This window comes from Mastigoproctus giganteus, chromosome 10 (assembly GCF_048544385.1).
Source record: "Mastigoproctus giganteus isolate SK-2022 chromosome 10, ASM4854438v1, whole genome shotgun sequence".
Classification (NCBI taxonomy): domain Eukaryota; kingdom Metazoa; phylum Arthropoda; class Arachnida; order Uropygi; family Thelyphonidae; genus Mastigoproctus; species Mastigoproctus giganteus.
In genome coordinates, this window is record NC_143584.1 from 42,035,129 (window position 1) to 42,053,129 (window position 18,001).

At 34.8% G+C, this 18,001-nt stretch overlaps 1 protein-coding gene across 1 annotated transcript in view; it reads left to right on the top strand.

Moving 5' to 3' along the window:
• Positions 1 to 18,001, top strand: part of Zir (dedicator of cytokinesis) — an 869,757-nt gene that overhangs the window by 49,305 nt on the left and 802,451 nt on the right. The window contains 3 exon segments of the mRNA XM_090382918.1: positions 2,517 to 2,706; positions 12,894 to 13,118; positions 17,429 to 17,514. Of these exon segments, the coding sequence (XP_090239044.1) occupies positions 2,517 to 2,706; positions 12,894 to 13,118; positions 17,429 to 17,514 (501 nt within the window).

Below are 18,001 nucleotides of genomic sequence, written 5' to 3' on the forward strand. Positions count from 1 at the left end.
ATCCAAAGGGAAGACCTGAGATCAGAGAGCACACCAGTTTCGAGTGATAAACAAAGTACAAACGGGCCGGCTTGGAAGGCACTCCAACAATTTCAGGGGCGGTGTCTCGAAAGGAAGCGTGACTAAAAGGTAAGTAGTAGCGGACAGTCCCAGATAAAATTCTAGTGATGATATAGCGCCTGGATGCTCTCATCACAAAGAAGGCAGTTTGATCTACCACAATCTGGTTAAAAACAAAGGAATAAGAAATGAGCGAATGAAAAAGAAGAGAGTGATGGAGGACTACCAAATGATTGGACGAAAAATAAGGAAGGGAGTTTGAAACAAAAAGGTGATGCAGGGAGACGAGAACGAGGGCCAGAAAACAGAGTTCCGAAACCGGAAAGGAAAGGATCCGGAGGAGAGTCCCGGAGACAGGCGCGAGAGAGTGGCGGAAAGATATTTTGGTAGTGCGGGAAATGCGTACGGAAAGTCCGATCATGATAGTTTAGTGGGTAAAGATAATAGCGAAATGCAGAATGACCTGGAGAAAGTCCCGAGTGTGGAAAGATCAACATGGAGGCAGAAAAGAACCGTAAGCCTAGTGGATCAGCTGAAGCCCAAGCTGGAGAGGAAGCACCTGTGAAGGACCGGAAATCAACTACTCTTCCAGGTAGAGGGAGACGAGAGCAAGGGCCAGAAAACAGAGTTCCGAAACCGGAAAGGAAGGATCCGGAGGAGAGTCCCAGGGACAGGCGTGAGAGAGTGGCGGAAAGATATTTTGGGAGTGCGGGAAATGCGTACGGAAAGTCCGATCATGATAGTTTAGTGGGTAAAGATAATAGCGAAATGCAGAATGACCTGGAGAAAGTCCCGAGTGTGGAAAGATCAACATGGAGGCAGAAAAGAACCGTAAGCCTAGTGGATCAGCTGAAGCCCAAGCTGGAGAGGAAGCACCTGTGAAGGACCGGAAATCAACTACTCTTCCAGGTAGAGGGAGACGAGAGCAAGGGCCAGAAAACAGAGTTCCGAAACCGGAAAGGAAGGATCCGGAGGAGAGTCCCAGGGACAGGCGTGAGAGAGTGGCGGAAAGATATTTTGGGAGTGCGGGAAACGCTTACGGAAGTCCGATCATGATAGTTTAGTGGGTAAAGATAATAGTGAAATGCAGAATGACCTGGAGAAAGTCCTGAGTGTGGAAAGATCAATGTGGAAGCAGAAAAGAACCATAAGCCTAGCGGATCAGCTGAAGCCCAAGCCAGAGAGGAAGCACCTGTGAAGGACCGGAAATCAACTACTCTTCCAGGTAGAGTGGGAAGAGATCAAGTAAGTCAGTTTAGAGAATTTTACTAACGAGAACTGTGTTATAAAGAAATCCAAGGGAGAAAATTGGACAGGACAGCTTGAGAAGTATTGTAACATGATGACTACTATATTGTAAGGATAGGAATAAGATATAATAGAAATATAGAGAGAGAGAGAGAAAGAGAGTGAGTGAGTACGTTACTCATCTGTGATTAGAGGTATTGATAAGAAACTTAATGAATGTGTTAAAAGTAAAAGAGTTGGTATCATGAATTGTCTAATTGCTATTAACAGAGTGAATTGTATTCGGTAGAAATTTCCTCCTTAGAGTATGTAAGAGAGAGTGAAAAATTATTGGAGTTATTCAGTATATGTTGGAAAGGAGATATATATATATATATATATGACCATATAAAAGTGTATAGGATAGAATATTTAAGATTTTGTATTGAGTGGAAGTTTATGAATTGTTTAAGAAGAGTGATTAAGGGAGGACACCATTTCATGTATAATAATAATTACTGTGTTGTTAAAATTTTGATATCACGAATAATTAGAGAATGTATAAATATCTTGTAAAGGGACAAACAATATAAAAATATATAAAGTTAATAAAAATCATTAATTTTTCCTCCTCCACAGCCTCATTTTAGGAAGGATGTAGATTTGCTTCAGCTTGTACAGAGAAGGGCAACAAGATTGGTGAGGGGAATGAAGGGATCCTCTTACCAAGAGAGGCTTCAGTTATGCAAATTGCAGTGGCTGGAGACTAGGCACCTGCGTGGTGATCTGATTGAGGTGTATAAGGTCTTGAATGGGTTGGCATGCTGAATTCTGATAGGATCCTTCCACTTGTTCAGATTACGAACCTAAGGGGGCATAAATTCAAATTAAGAAAAGACAGATGTAGAATTGATGTGTGGAAATTTGCCTTTAGCCAGCGGGTAAACTTCTTGTAACTCAGTTACTTATTCAGGCAGAACATGTGATGTGAAAACAATTTTCTCCAACATACTTTATGTATAGGTCTTCTTTTCCCTGGCCTTCATAAACTAACTTAACATGCATCTTCCAAAGCAGTACCAAAGCTGATGGTATGTACCTACATATGTTCTGCATATATATACGTGATGATTGAGATCATTGATATTCATTATATCTTTTGAAGACTGTTTCAAAAAGTCATGAAAGCTTAGAGTTAGAATTTTTAATTTTGTTATGCTTTAATTTAGGTATCAGCAGTTTAGTTCAAGCTGTTGTGTCAGGGACCATTTAACAGAAAGGGCATCTGTTGTAAGGACTACTCCTAAACAAGAATTCGAAATTGATTTTGATCAACAAGGCACTGGTAAAAAATATGATGATAAACAGCAGTTTCATTCTTCATTGCAGCCACCATTGGCAGAAGATGAAGATACTTCGGTTAGTTAAGTTAATTAACTTTTTGTAAGATCTTTATTTTCATTTATCATCACTATGTTTATTTATTATTATTTGTTATTATTTTATTTAATAGAATTATTACATTTTGTGCATATTTATGTAATAACACATTTTATTGTGTAAATGAGAACTGTGAAACTGCATTATTTAATAACCTGAATGGTTATTTTTAATGTTGAATACATCATTATAATGTATGATACCATAAAAAATTTCTCAGATTCACATTAAATATAATTTATTCTAGACACAGTCACTCTCAAATTACTCTTCTTGTGTAGTAATGCACATTTTTTACCATTATAGAGTTGCTCGTAAAGCTTCTGGAATGAACAGAAGATTACTGATGCAACTCAAGATCTCTATTATATTCAGCCAGAACAGTTCAAAAAGTTATTTAATTTTCTGAAAAAGAAAAAATCAAATAGTGAGAGATCAGCTGAGTAAGGGGATGTGGTAGTACAGTAATGTTATGTTTTGTGAGCTCTTGTTGCACAAGAAAAAGAGTGATGTGCAGGTACACTGTCATGCAATAAATTCCAGTAATTTTTTACCTTTCTAAATGCTTTTGCCAAGTTGTTTCTTGCAACATGTACACCTTTTTGTTTTTTTTTATTATTCACAGTGGCACCTTGTGGAATAAATTCATAATGCACAATACCATGATGGTCGAAAAGGATTTCTAACGTTACTTTCCATTTTGGATTGTCTTGCTGAAAATTTTTTGAGTGCAGTGAATGAAATAATATTGAAGTCTGTGTGGAACACTTTGTGGATCATAGAGAAAATACAAAGACTCGTTACTGACGAAGGTGGATCTTAGGAAAAATTGGATTGTTATCAGATGTGGATAAGAATATTGTAACCACTAACCTGAACGTTAAACAATTTATTTAAAAAATAAAATACATAGGCATTAAAATAACTATAAAAGAAACAACTTTTGCAAGCATAAAAGATATATAGAAAGAAATAAAAAAGTACGGTATAGCAGTTAAAAGCAGAAGAATATAATATACACAAAACAGCAAATAAGTGATAAAATAAACATACAAGGTGCTTTCAAATCACAGGGACCTCTTTTTCAACTGAGACTGCCTTTTTCATACCCCAGAAGCCACACTGGATATACAACGCTATGTGCATCGAGCCTGGTGGGGAAAGGGGGGGAAGGAGAGGAAGAGAAAGATGCGGGCTAATGTAATTTAACATTGAGACATTCGTCAGACTCTGAACGCAGTACATCATGACTACCTTCTCGATTATTTATATGCCATCTGTCATCACTGTGTAAAATGATAGCCTCCATAATAGAATGCATGTTGCTCCCCCAGAATTACGATTAATAATGGGAGCCGCAACAGCTATGCATTACGAGCCATATCCAATATTTCAACATTCATCTGAGGTTAAGATTATTACAGTGCTACACAACCCAATAATGCCCTGCCACAGCAGAGCTGCTAAAATCAGCCCAGCGACTAGCTCCGTATAGCTTTTGCAGGTCCCATTATTAATCATAATTCTGAGTCTTGCCTGCATCTTGTTATGGAGGCCATTATTTTAGATAGCAATGAGAGATGGCAGGTAAAGAATTGGGCAGGTAGCCATGGTATACTGCATTCAGAGTCTGATGAATGATTGGCTGAATGTTAAATTGTGTTAGTCTGCTTCTTTCTCTTCCTTCTCTCTCCCCTTTCCCCTTTTCTTTCATCTGCCAGGCTTGATGTTGTATACCTGGTGTGGCTTCTGGGGTATAAGAAAGAAGCTCCTCAAAAGCTCCTTGTATGTTTATTTTATCGCTTATCTGCTGTTTCTCGTATATTATATTCTTATTGCTTTTAATTGCTATACTGCACATTTTATTTCTTTTTATATCTTTTATGCTCATAATGGTTTTCTTTCTTTTATAGTTATTTTAATGTATTTTAAAAAAACTATAAAAGAAACAAAACTATGTATTTTATTTTTAAATAAATTGTGTAATGTTCAGGTCAGTGGTTATAATATTCTTATCAATATAAGTATATCTGATACCCGAGGTCATTTCTATTATATTATCAGATGTTGTTATGAGATCACAAATTGTCATCCGTTGCTGCATTGATTGTCAGTAAGCATCTAAGGCACAACATGTTGAGTAGCCCAGTGCATGTTCATATCATCAATTAGAATTCCATAACAGCTTCAATGTGAAATGTTTACAGCTTTTGTATGAGTTTACTAGCTGTTTAATTTTTTTGAGGAATTATACACAGTCAAAAGTCTACTAGCACTGTCGTCTGCTAAACTTTCTATTCCCTCCTTCAATCTAGTGCCGTTCAAATATAGCAATTTGAAACAGCGAACCTTTACTGTATGTTAAATGCATAATTTACAGTGTGTCAGAAGTTGATTTGTCTGTTTTTTTTTTTTTTATGAAAACCCCAAACACGAAAGGTATCAAAACCTATAGTACTTAGTACCGTGAATGGGTTGAAGGAGAAGTATGGAGGGGGGGGGGTTGCTGGAAACTTTGCTTTAGAGTCTGAACGTGGGTTTCACCACTTCAACCCTCCAATAAGCAAAGTGGTGGTATTGCACCAGTTGATGAGAGTCATCTACCACTGTGTTAGCAAAATTTGATGTTTTCTTAAGGATCCAAATTTGACATTTTTCACACCTAGGAATTGTGACTGAATAAGTACACTTCAAAATTACACAGCAAAGAAACACACAAGTATATTTAATGATTAAGAAACTTCTACACTCATGCAGATCGAAACATTCAATTTGACAATAGCAAATCGTATTGCATTTATTGACTACTTCTTGGCTGTGCCACCTAAATGTCTTGTATGCAGCAAATTGACATCTTTTGATGTTATAATGAACCTATAGTTTGTAAGCAAAAGAAAATTAAAAACATATATTTATAAGAATTATCAAGTAATTTGCAGTAATGTTTTGAAGTAATGTTTAATTAATATTTAATATTTTATTCTTACTTATAATGAATATTATAAGTATGAATAATATGAATAGTGGGACTCAGTGTTTATTTTGAACATAAAGGCTCATAGAATTCACATCTGTTGTATACTAAATAAATAAAGTTATAAAAACTATAGTTGTATTAAAATTGCAATTTAATGATGTTTAGGGGTTAAATTTAATAATCATATGTTGCTAAGTTGGGAAAAAGACATTCTCCAGATTACATTTTATATTATTTACATGAATGATAGAGAGCATAGTATTTTTTAAGCACTAATATAGCTTTTTTTTTTCTGAAAAAAGCTTTTCGATATACAGTACTGTGCAATAACATTTTCCTTTATTATGTTTATTTATATTGTTTTATTTTTATATATTTGTTTCTGACATTTACTTGAGTTATGTAACTTATGAGATTGTAAGAAAGTCAAGGAAATAACTTTATAAGTTAAAATTGATCTAATTATGTTTTTTCTCCTTGAAAAGCATATATATAGGAAGCAAGCTTATACAGCATCTGCCCAAAAAAAAAAAAAAAAAAAAAAAAAATCAATTCAATTAAAAAAAATAAAAAAAATACCCATATCACCTGTCCATTACCTCTGATAATTTGGCCAGTCCTTTTTCAAATCACCTGATGGTAGTTTGTTCCAACTATGAGTTACTCTCTGGCTGAAAGCAAATTTTTTGCACACCTATCCTGCAACCATTCTTTTCAATTTAAATTTATATTCCACCTTATGTGTGTGTCATCCAAGAAATCATGCCATAAGCATTTATCTTAGTCCATTTAATGCCATAAACATTTCATTCTGTCCCAACATTTTGTATGGTTGGCTCTCCATTTACCATTGGTGATGCTGTCAAACTGTAAACTATTTAAAAAGGAACTAAAGTCATGTGGACAGTTGTGATTTCAGTTCCTAGCTCATAACATTATCAATTAGCTTCTATGACATCTGTAAAATATGCTTTGTAGAAGATTTAATAACCATTGACATCAAAGGATGGAGAAGTAAAATTCATTCTGGCATACTCATGCATTTTTTTTTTTTTTTTTATTAACCCCAGACATGAAAGGTATAAGAATCTACAGTACTTTAGTATCATGTATGTTTGAAGGTTAAGAAGACAGAAGATATTTGTTGATCTTAGACTTAAATTGCTGTAGATCGATGTTTGAAAAGTATATGTGACGGAAGGTTGTGCCAAAGAACAGAAATAGAAGGGATAAATGAGTGAGAGGAAATCAGTTTTGTAAGTTTGGAGTTGGACAGCAAACAGATGACTATTAGTTCAGGAACATGTTTGGACTGGTTTTTCACAGAGCAGTGGAATTACATATGCCACTTCAGAAGAACAGTGCCCATGGATGTATCAGTAGAAAGGTATACAGTAGAAACTGAATTTCTGAGACAGAGATTAGAGAGACTTCATAAGAAACAGATTATTAATTAACCTGACTGCCCTATTTTGAGTAATGTCTAAGAGTTTGAGATAGAAGTTTTGGATGCTCTTTATTTTATTGTTTAAAAGAGGGCAGTCAGGTTAATTAATAATCTCTCTTATGAAGTCTCTCTACTGTCTGTCTCATAGACATTCGGTTTCTACTATATGCTTTTTTTATTGATACCTCCATGGGCTGTTCTTCTGAAGTGGCATCTGTAATTCCACTGCTCTGAAAAATCAGTTCAAACACCTTTTTGAACTAATAATTATTTGAGGAAGGGCATATGCATAACGTAAGCCAAGCTAACACAAATGGATTGACACTGATGAAATCTCTATTAGCAGTCATCAGGAAGATGTAAAGTTTCAAGATAGTGTAAGATTTGGCAGTTGATGGATTTCTCTATTATTTTGGAAAGAGTTGAGTAAGAGTAATGGGATGATAATTGAAAAGGAAGGATTTGTCATTCTTTTTAGGAATTAGCTGGATATGAGAAAATTTACATGCAGAAGGAAAAACAGAAGTGGATGAGAGAGTGTAAAAAGGCAACATAAAACAGCAGCAAACTCTTTTATGTTGATACTGTTTTATGTTGCCTAAAAAGGCAACATAAAACAGCATCATGTCCCGGAGACGTCTTGGCTTGAAGGTTGTTCAGATTCTTCTAATGTCCTTATGTCGAATGACCACAGGAGGAATTTAGTGGAAAGCATTTAATATGGAAGGAAGTGCTTTACCAACATTATTAATACATGAGTTGGAGGAAAAGTAAGATTCTAATAAATCATTTTTACCTTTAAATGAGGATGCAACAGAACCATCAGCTTGTAACAGAGGTTGAAATATGAGTGGACATAAGTTGCAGCTAATAGCTTTGGCCAGAGACCAGAAGACTTGACTATCATTTGGTTAGCAAGCAAGTTTCCTGCTCTGTTGTGTGCTTTACTGTGGGCAGGAAATGAAGCTGGAGATTTGGATATAAGCCACTTTTACAATAGGATGGATGAGGGATAGAGAATTTCGTCTTTACTGCAATAATTTTCCTGACAATCTGAGCAGTCATTGGGATCAGAAGATTTAAAGCTGTATTCCAACCAAAACAAAGTTTAAAATGACATGAAGCTGAGAATGGCCATGGGGGGGGGGGGGAGAGAGAGAGAGTGTAGCACCTTTTGGAGAAGAGAGGATGGGTGGTGGTTGAAGCAACCAATAATTGAGATTCAGTTATAAAAAGTAAAGTCATCCACTATTATGGTGGTATATTCTAGCATGCACTTTGTGAGGCATTTCTTCTTGCAATAAATTTATAATAAATATAGTACTACATTAAGTTTTTAAACTTTAATCATTAAAACAGATCTTGGCTGGTAATGAATGTAACACACTAAAGAGATATTTTTATTAAAAGTATTTGGCACTAACCTTTAATGATGAAAGCCTGGGCATCCTGCTGTTGCTTTGTTCGCTATGGAAAAGGGCTGGTGGCTTTAGATTTTTGCAAATTTTAAACTCAAAAATTCTTTTGATTTTTGTGCAAGTCTTACTATATTGCCATGTATGGGGCCTAGGTGTCCCTCCTTTCTCTCTCTCTCTCTCTTAGGCGCCTCCGTAGCCAGGTGGGAAGGAGCAGCAGTGCGTAGCACACGCTTCTTGATTAGACCGGGGTTCGAGCCCGTCACCACCAAATACGGAGGATGCGGAATGACCACCGCATATCCCGGAGCAATATGGCCTTAGTTGCTAATGCTCCTGAAAAAAAACCAAATAACAAATAACAAATCTCTCTCTCTCTCTCTCAAGTTTTATGAAATCCATAGGGATTAAAAAATATCCTACTCTTGGCTAATTGTAAAACTCACTGTCTTTGCACTGTTAGTTTTGGCTTCAGGCATGATCACATTGGTCCTACTTCCATTGTCACTGTGTGCTTTTCATCTTTTCAGTCAACTGATTATTGTTATATGCATATTTTGAGAGCACAACAAGGTATATTTGATTTCCAGAACCGTATACAATATAGATGTAGTTTGACTTTTATTTCTACTGTGGAATAATTATCTCTTTATTTCCTGAAAAAATCTCTATATAACATTGACACTACCCATGTTCTATCCTTAACAGGCTTAATCTACTATTGAAAGAACTTCATATCATGCTATGATGCTATAACCCACAGGTTCTTTTTCATCTTTAACAGTTTTGAGTGTGCTCTTCAAATTGGATAATAGAACTTGGAATTACTATGAAACAGGTGCATAATCCTTGCATATACTAGAATTAAAACTTAATTGTCATATTTTAGACCATTTGTATAATTTGTCTTAACAAGGAAAGCTTCATCATCATGTCAACCCCCCCCCTGAAATTTCATGCACAAGTAGATAATTTAAAGAAAGGTTAACATACAACAAGTACATGACCACAGGAAGAATTTAGTGGAAAGCATTTAATATGGAAGGAAGTCAATGTTGAAAAAAGCCGTGAGTTAGGGTTAAATTTGAAAGTGTCTGCAATTCTGGCAAGACACTATAGGAGGGAGTATATGATGAGAGCCTTGTCGATCAATTCGGCCCTGGAGAGATTATGTAAGGCTCAAGGGGTAGAATTTTTCTCAGCTTGGTCAGTGCTGGTTAACAGGAGAGACTGCTTCTACAGGGATGGGATACATTTAAATAGAATATTTGATGGGATACACTTAAATAGAATATTTGCTGATGCTATCGAGGCAGTATTAGGTGGAAGTATTAGGTGGGTCAGAAAACTGCTGGCCTTGAGGGCTATCCCAGACTAATAGATTAACAGTAGCCTCTGACAGAGGTGAAAGTGATTCTTGCACTGCTTCTATTGGAATGAGCAGCAGCTTGGAAAACAAGGTGCAAGATTCCATAGACTGCTGGGAGTCATTGCGGAATAAGTAAATACATGAGCTGTGTTAGGGTAGCTAAGAATAGGAACAGATGCATGTATACTTGCATGCACACCAATGCTAGGAGTTTGGTAAATAAATTTGATGAATTTGAGGTGTTGGTCAAAACATCAGAGGCAGATATTAGCATTAGCATTAGTAGAGGCATATGATGCAAGAAAGCAAGCTTATGCAACATCAGCCAAAAAAAAACCTTCCATTTCACCCCTCCGTTCGTTCGAAATACCTGTCCAGCTGAGTCTTAAATTTATTTAGGCTATCAACTTCCACAACAAGGAATGGAAGTCTGTTCCACCAACCAACTACCCGCTGGCTAAAGGCAAATTTCCGCACATCTGTCCTACATCTGTCTTTCCTCAATTTGAATTTATGCCCTCTCTATTCTGAGCAAGAGACAGAATCCCATTGCATTGAGCATGCTCAAACCATTCAAGGCTTTATACACCTCAATAAGATCACCTCACCGGTGCCTAGTCTCCAGACACTGTAATTTCCAAAACTTAAGCCTTTCTGCGTAAGAGCAACCCTTTGTTCTATTCACTAATCTTGTTGCCCTTCTCTGTACTCGTTCCTGCAACTCTACATCCTTCTTGAAACGAGGCCTCCAGACCTGTATACAGTACTGAAGGTATGGCCTGACCATTGCCTTATACAAGGGAATAATCACCTCCTTATCCCTGCTAGAAAAATTCCTGTATATTATTGACAAGACACCATGAGCTACTCTTGCAGCCAGTCTGCACTGCTCAGAGAACTTCATATCTGCCTGCACAATTACGCCTAGCTCCTTTTCATTCTCTACCACTGTCAGTGTAGTACCACAGAGTTGATACGTTGCTCTGGGGTTGCTGTTTCCCATATGTAGTACTTTACATTTGTCAATGTTAAACTTCATTTGCCACCTCTCAACCCATCTGCTCAACCTGTCCTGATCCTGTTGCAGCAGCATAGTTTCAGTAGTGTCTTTAACAACCCTGCCAACCTTTGTATCGACTACAAACTTGGGCATTAAGCTTGATATACCATCATCGATATTATTTATAAATACAGAAAACAATAATGGACCCAACACTGAACCCTGAGGGACTCCACTAATAACATTAGTCCACGATGAGCAGATTCCATTGATTACCACTCTCTGTCTTCTCCCCCTCAACCACCCCTTTATCCATAGCAGCAATTTGCCTCCAATGCCACACTGTTCCAACTTGTGCAGCAGTCTTCCATGTGCAACAGTATCAAAAGCCTTTCTAAGATCCAAGTATATAATATCAAAGTTATTCCCTGCATCCAGTTCTTTTGTGACTGCATTATAGTATCCAATCAAATTGGTCAGGCAAGACTTCCCCTTAACAAAACCATGCTGTGTCCGAGCTATAACTGAAGTCTTGTCTAGATGATCCTGCAGTGCTTTTTTACCACCGCCTCCATTAATTTTCCTGGAACAGAACTTAAACTCACAGGTCTATAATTACTTATGTCAGCCTTTGATCCTCCTTTGTGAACTGGGGTCACATTTGCACATCTCCAGTCTATGGGTACCTCCCCTGAGTCCAAGGAAGCTCTCATAATTATGGCTAAGGATCTGCTTACTTCCTTTGCTACATCCTTTAATATAACTGGATAGATCCCATCCACCCCAGGTGCCTTTCTTGTGTTTCAGTAAAGTCAAATTTTCAAAAATATTTTATCATCAAATCAAAAATATGAGTTATATAAAGTTCAGAAATAAAGTTATTTTTTTAATTAATAAATTATTTCAACGGGGACAAACTTTTTTATTTATATTTCTCATTTATATCTTTGTGACATAAATGAGTGACCTAAATGAAAATGTGTTCTGTTAGAAGAATCAAGTAATAATTTGGGTAGGAGGAATGAAACAGTTGACTGGATTTGTGTACCCATAGTAATAAAAACACATGTAATGTTTTTATCCATTATACTGCTAGTACAAATGTCAGTTAGTCATTTGCACAAACACATCAATTATATAAGTTTATATTTAAAAATTAATCATTAAAATCATTTTTAAATACAAAATTATATTTGGTTAGTATCATACACTCTTCCTGGTTGCAACTTTTTAAATGACATATGATTTGTCTATAATAATGCAAGACACAAGGCAGTTTCATGAGCAGGTGTGTATTCAAGACTGTTTTAATAATGTAAAATAGATTTGGCTATTGATTATTTGGAAGGGGGGGTCTTTGTCATTGTTGATTTTTATCATAATGAATTGATAGACACTACACTATTATATCATGTAGTAGATTAAGTAATTTATTATCAGAATGATACAATTTAAAGCAATTGAACCGCCTCAATGCCAGACACTTAAAACTATTTATGGCTGTATTTTGGAAATCCACCATTTCTTCCTTTAGGCCTGTTAACGTAGCTTTAAATAGTTGGCGCCTCCGTAGCCAGGTGGGCAGGAGCAGCAGTGCGTAGCACACGCTTCTTGATTAGCCCGTGACCAGCAAATACAGAGGATGTGGAAAGGTCAGGGAATGACCACCGCATATCCCCGGAGCAATATGGCCAATGTTACCATTGGTTTTACAAAATTGAATTTAATTGCCACAATTTAATTCTTGAAATTTACTTCAAGAATTGAATTGTGCAAATTATTTCTCACTGTTATATATTAAAATTCTATGACATAGTAAAATTTCATGTATGTTAATTTTAAGATTTAAGTTGTAATTTTAAGATTGTATTTGAAACATTAGTTCTGACAGTTTTAACTAAATTTATGTTTCTGTGATAAAAATTAAATTCCTAATGTATAAATAATTTTGTGAATAGGATTCTTCAGCACCGCCATCCAATCGGCAATCAATTCATTTTGGTGAAACACCTCGAGGGAGCTGGGCAAGCAGTGTATTTGACCTGCGCAACTCACAAGCAGATCCCCTAATACCATCACTTTTGGATCATGCACCAACCGAAGAAGTAGACAGATTAAATGATGCCAGAAGGCAAGAGAATCGACAGGATGTGTTATTCTTGTTATATCCTCCACAAGATGAGGTAGAATTAGGTTTTAAAATATATATATATTTTAAAATAATCTTCATATTTTTAATTTTTGCTAGGTCTGACATTGCTAGCCAGAAGCTTATTTATTTATTTTTTTTCCAAAGATGCTCCATTCAGGTTTTGAAAGCATGTTTCAAGTCTAATATTATTCCAAGAAACTTAAATTCTGAGACTGCTCTTACAGGTTGGCCTTGGACAAGAACTTGCCCAGAAGAGGAGGTCCTGACATTGATGTGTTAGGTTTTAGCTGAATTCAGTTTTTAGGTCAAAGAAGGTAAGATACATATTAATGTTTGAGATGGCGGAAGTAAATTTTAATGCCTGTTTGGCTAGTACCGACATGGATTTCCAGTTTAAAGGTATAAGCCACATGTGGAGGATATCATTGGCATTCGAAAGGAATGCCCTTGTCCTGACATCTCTATAGCTGCCAAAAAGGGCACGTGCTGTTTCATCAAGGTTTTCACATTTTTCCTCTCAAGATTTCATATAAACTGTTCTTTTTTTACTTATTTATATTTAATATATATTTAAAAAAAAAAAAAGCATAAAAGTTGGGAGATCCCTATCTTGGAGTGTTTAATTGATCCTCAAATTTGAAATGAAGTACTCTCTTTGATAGAATGAAGTTAATGAATGTTAACAAAGGATCCAAAATTAGAAGGAATTGTTAGTGTAGAGAGGCATGTGAATGTTCATCTCCTGATTCCCATAGTGAATGATATTAAGAATTAGGGAATCTAAGCATGCAATAGTAGATTGTATTTTCATTCCATTATCTATTGTTCTTTCACTGAAGATGTTGGATGATAAGTAGCAAAATAGATAAATATGTTCTTCTAGTAATTTAAGCCAAATCTAAGAGAGTAAGATTGCTTAAAAAGAATGTGATGGTCAACCCAAAGGATTGACCACCATGTTTATTTTATGCAGGGAAATGACTCTTGGGCAAAGAGGGTGCTGAAATTTCTGTGAACATTCTGTTGATCAAGGCTACAAAATATCAGTGCATTTAAAAAAAATTGAAAATTGGTCTTCCCCAAGATCAGAGTAGTTGGACAATTTATTTATTATCTGAATCTTGCTTGGAGGTTCTGCTACTGCTAAGGCTTGGCAGTATCTCCTTAGCAGCATATTGTTATTAGAGTCATCATTACTGTGGATAACTCACTGTTTTGTGCAAGGAAAAGAATTTAAGGATGTGGTCAACCTGTTTTGTTGACTGCAATCTGCTTAACACCTTTGTTTGGTGCAAGGAGCAGCTGAAAAGATATTTTTCTTCCTTACTTAGCATTTTTGTCTTTATAGGAGCAATCACGTAGTGAACTAAAATTTAATCAAAGCAAATTAGAACCATTAAAGTTCTAATTTGCTTATTTGTATATTAAAACTTATGTTCAGTTTTCATTTGTACTTTAAACACACACACACACACATGCACACCACATTATTAACAGAGAAACTAATGATCATTCTATTAACTGTAACATGGTAGTAAAATAAGACAAAATATAGTGACTGTTATATATAAAGTATTTTAGAGATAAAAAGGAAGGCAAGGGCTGAGAATAATTTAGAACAAAAAGAATGATTATTTTTGAGGCTACTAAAGTGACTTAACTTAAGTTAAATAACACATATATTAATGGATAACTATATGCTAGTTTGTGTAAGAATCCAAAGCAATAGGAAAAGAAAGGATAAAAGATAAATAATTGCTAAAAATGGGGAAGAAGAAGAATATATTTCCCATTGTTTTCTGAGCAAAATATCAAATTATTAATTTTGCCAACTACAGAGATGTTGGAAAAGAGCTGTCTGAATGCAGCCTTGACTTACCCAGTAGGTTCTTGTCCTGACATCTCTATAGCTGGCAAAAAGGGCATATGCTATTTCATCATGGTTTTCACATTTTTCCAATCAAGGTTTCATAAAAACTGTTCTTTATTTACTTATTTATATTTAATATATATTATAAATTTTATAGATTGTACTATCTGATGTGGAATGAAAGAATATAAAATTTGTGGAAATTTGCCTTTAGCCAGCGGGTAGTTGATTGATGGAACAAACTTCCATCTGTTGTTGTTGTGGAAGTTGATAGCTTAAATAAATTCAAGGAGGAACTCGACAAACTTTTAGAGGGAATGGATGTGTGAAATTGCTTTTTTTTGGCTGATGCAACATAAGCTCATACTCTTGCTTTCTTGCATCACATGCTTCTACTACTACATAAAATAATGGAATAATAATAAAATAAAATAACATAGCATAAAAACTAAAATAGATAAAATTAATCAAAATAAAAATTTAAATAAAAAATAAAAAACAAAATTAAATAAAAATAAAATTACAGCAAAATCATGATAAACCATAATATGATACTATCTTTCCAAAAAGCTACACCATGGTCACGATTTATGGGCAATGTATTTTCATGGCCAGACAATTCAGTTTTATGGATTGAATGGTAATTTAGCTTGTTAATTTTGATAAAACTATTTTAGTAAAACTGAAATGAATAGCAGTTGCTGCAATACTTTTTTAACATTGAATTAAAAATAGATATATTTCTAACTATTTGGACCAGCCAGCCACATGCAGGCAAAAAACCAACTGTGTTACTTACTTCTGGCACATGGCTTGTCTAAATAGATATGAGCATGTCCTTTTTTCATTCAGTGTTGACTAAGTATATCAAAGCCACTGCTGTTCAATTCAATTTTACTGATATATTAAAACTGATATATGAAATGAACTTATCCTAAATTACCATTCGAGCAATAAAACTGAATTGCCTAGTCATTGAAATACTTTGCCCATAAATTATGGCCATACTTCTTGAAAGATGGTGTGTGCTATGGTTTGTGACTTTTATTGTATTTTTATTTTTCATTTATTTTTTTATTTTCATTATTTTATCTATTTTAGTTTTTATGTTATTTTATTTTATTTTATTGCACTATTATTCTGTTAATTTATATTATATTATATTCCATATCAGTTAGCACAATCTATAAAACTCATATGAACATCCCCTCTGCATTATGTCTGCTTAGTACTGGTTGGAGTGTCAAATATTTATATGTTCCAGTATAATTTGCATATAGTCATTATTTTAATATAAGGCAGTAATTAAATGCTAAAAAGAGTTTTTGGCAATTCCCAACTCATGGTTCCTTATTCCTTACACTGAAGCAAGTGCACTGGTGTCTCAGTGTGCTGAATCCTACAACCTTTACCCCACTGAACTGCAATAATCGCATACTAAATGGAAGCTATTGCTAATTTCATTACGATTTTATTATATTTACCTACCTGAACACATTTTCATTTAATTTCTGAACATCTAAAATATGATTGTTTAGATACAAGGTGTGGCTCTTAAATAACGAGACTGCATGCACCGCCACAAAATGCCAAGCACCACCTATGAAACAAAGGTATAGCAACTGACCTTGAACATTTCCCTAGTTGTCTGCCAAGTCACATTCCAACATGTTCATTCACTTTGCAGTGAGGCAAGTGTTCATTACCTTGTTTTTTTGCAGTTTTCTGGAAAAATGACAGACAAGAGAATCAAACAATGAATTAACTTAATATTTTTAACAAACCTAAAGAAAACACCAACTGAAACTTATGAGTTGTTATGTTGAGTTTGTAGGGAAGATACTATGTCATAGCTTGCTTGTTAAAATGGCATAAAAGAATTTTAGAAGGCAGAGAGTATGTGGAAGACAATGAATAACCAAGCTGTCTAGTATTCATGCAGTTTGCATGAGAACTCAACAGTATACCTTATAGTTATAAATTTACCTTATATGTATAAACAAAAAAACAGACAAATTGAAAATTTAAGCATGATCATGGCTGGATGCTCCATCAAGACATTGCTCCAACGCACAATGTTCACTGTTCACCAGTTTCACCAAAAAACAAATCCATGTGTGCTAAGGTGCACCCTACTTGCTAGACCTAGCCCCTTGTGATTTTTTCTCTTCCCTAAACTGAAAAGTGTACTTAAGAGAACTAATTTTCAGTCCATTGATGACATTCATCAAAAACAGCTAAAGTTTTAAAAGGGTTTACAGAAGATGACTTCCAGATATGTTTCTGTGCTTGGAAGAAATGTATGGAACAGTGTGCAAGCCCAAGGCATTTATTTTGAAGGGGTAACTTGTTAAGGTACAAAATATATGATTACTTTTATTTTATTGCAACAGTCTTATTATTTAATAGCCACACCATATATATATATATATATATATATATATATATATTTTTTTTTTTTTATTTATAAGGAAGAAGTAATTGAAAGAAGGCTACCTGCACCATTACCAAAGGAACATTTAGGACATCGAATCTTGGTGAAGTGCTTGGCATTAAAGTAAGTTGTGTAATTCTTTACTTATTTTTTGTCTATTATTTTGTTAAAGCATTTATTTTTATTTTAAATTATTATTATTTTTTTACTGGAGGATTTGTGCATCTGGAAACGTATCACATAATAGTTATTACAATAGCAAACAAATTTTTAATAGTTATAAAATACAAAGTAATTTTATAATCATAAAATCAAAACATTGTACTTCTTTATTAACTCAGAATAAGTTCTGCATCATATAAAAGCTTAAATAAACATAATTCATCATGGGACAAACTGTGTTTTGGATGATGCCAAAAAATTAGTCATTTTTGGAGGCATAAAATCATGTACTTTAGTTACAGTATAAAAAGCTCTGGTGGGTATCATGTAAAATTGTGGCCTCCTTAATAGGTGTACTAGGGAGATCAGATTTAAAAAAAATAAATAAGTAAAAAAAAATGTGACCCACCTGCTAAACTAGCTTTCTTTTGTATGACATATTCGTGTC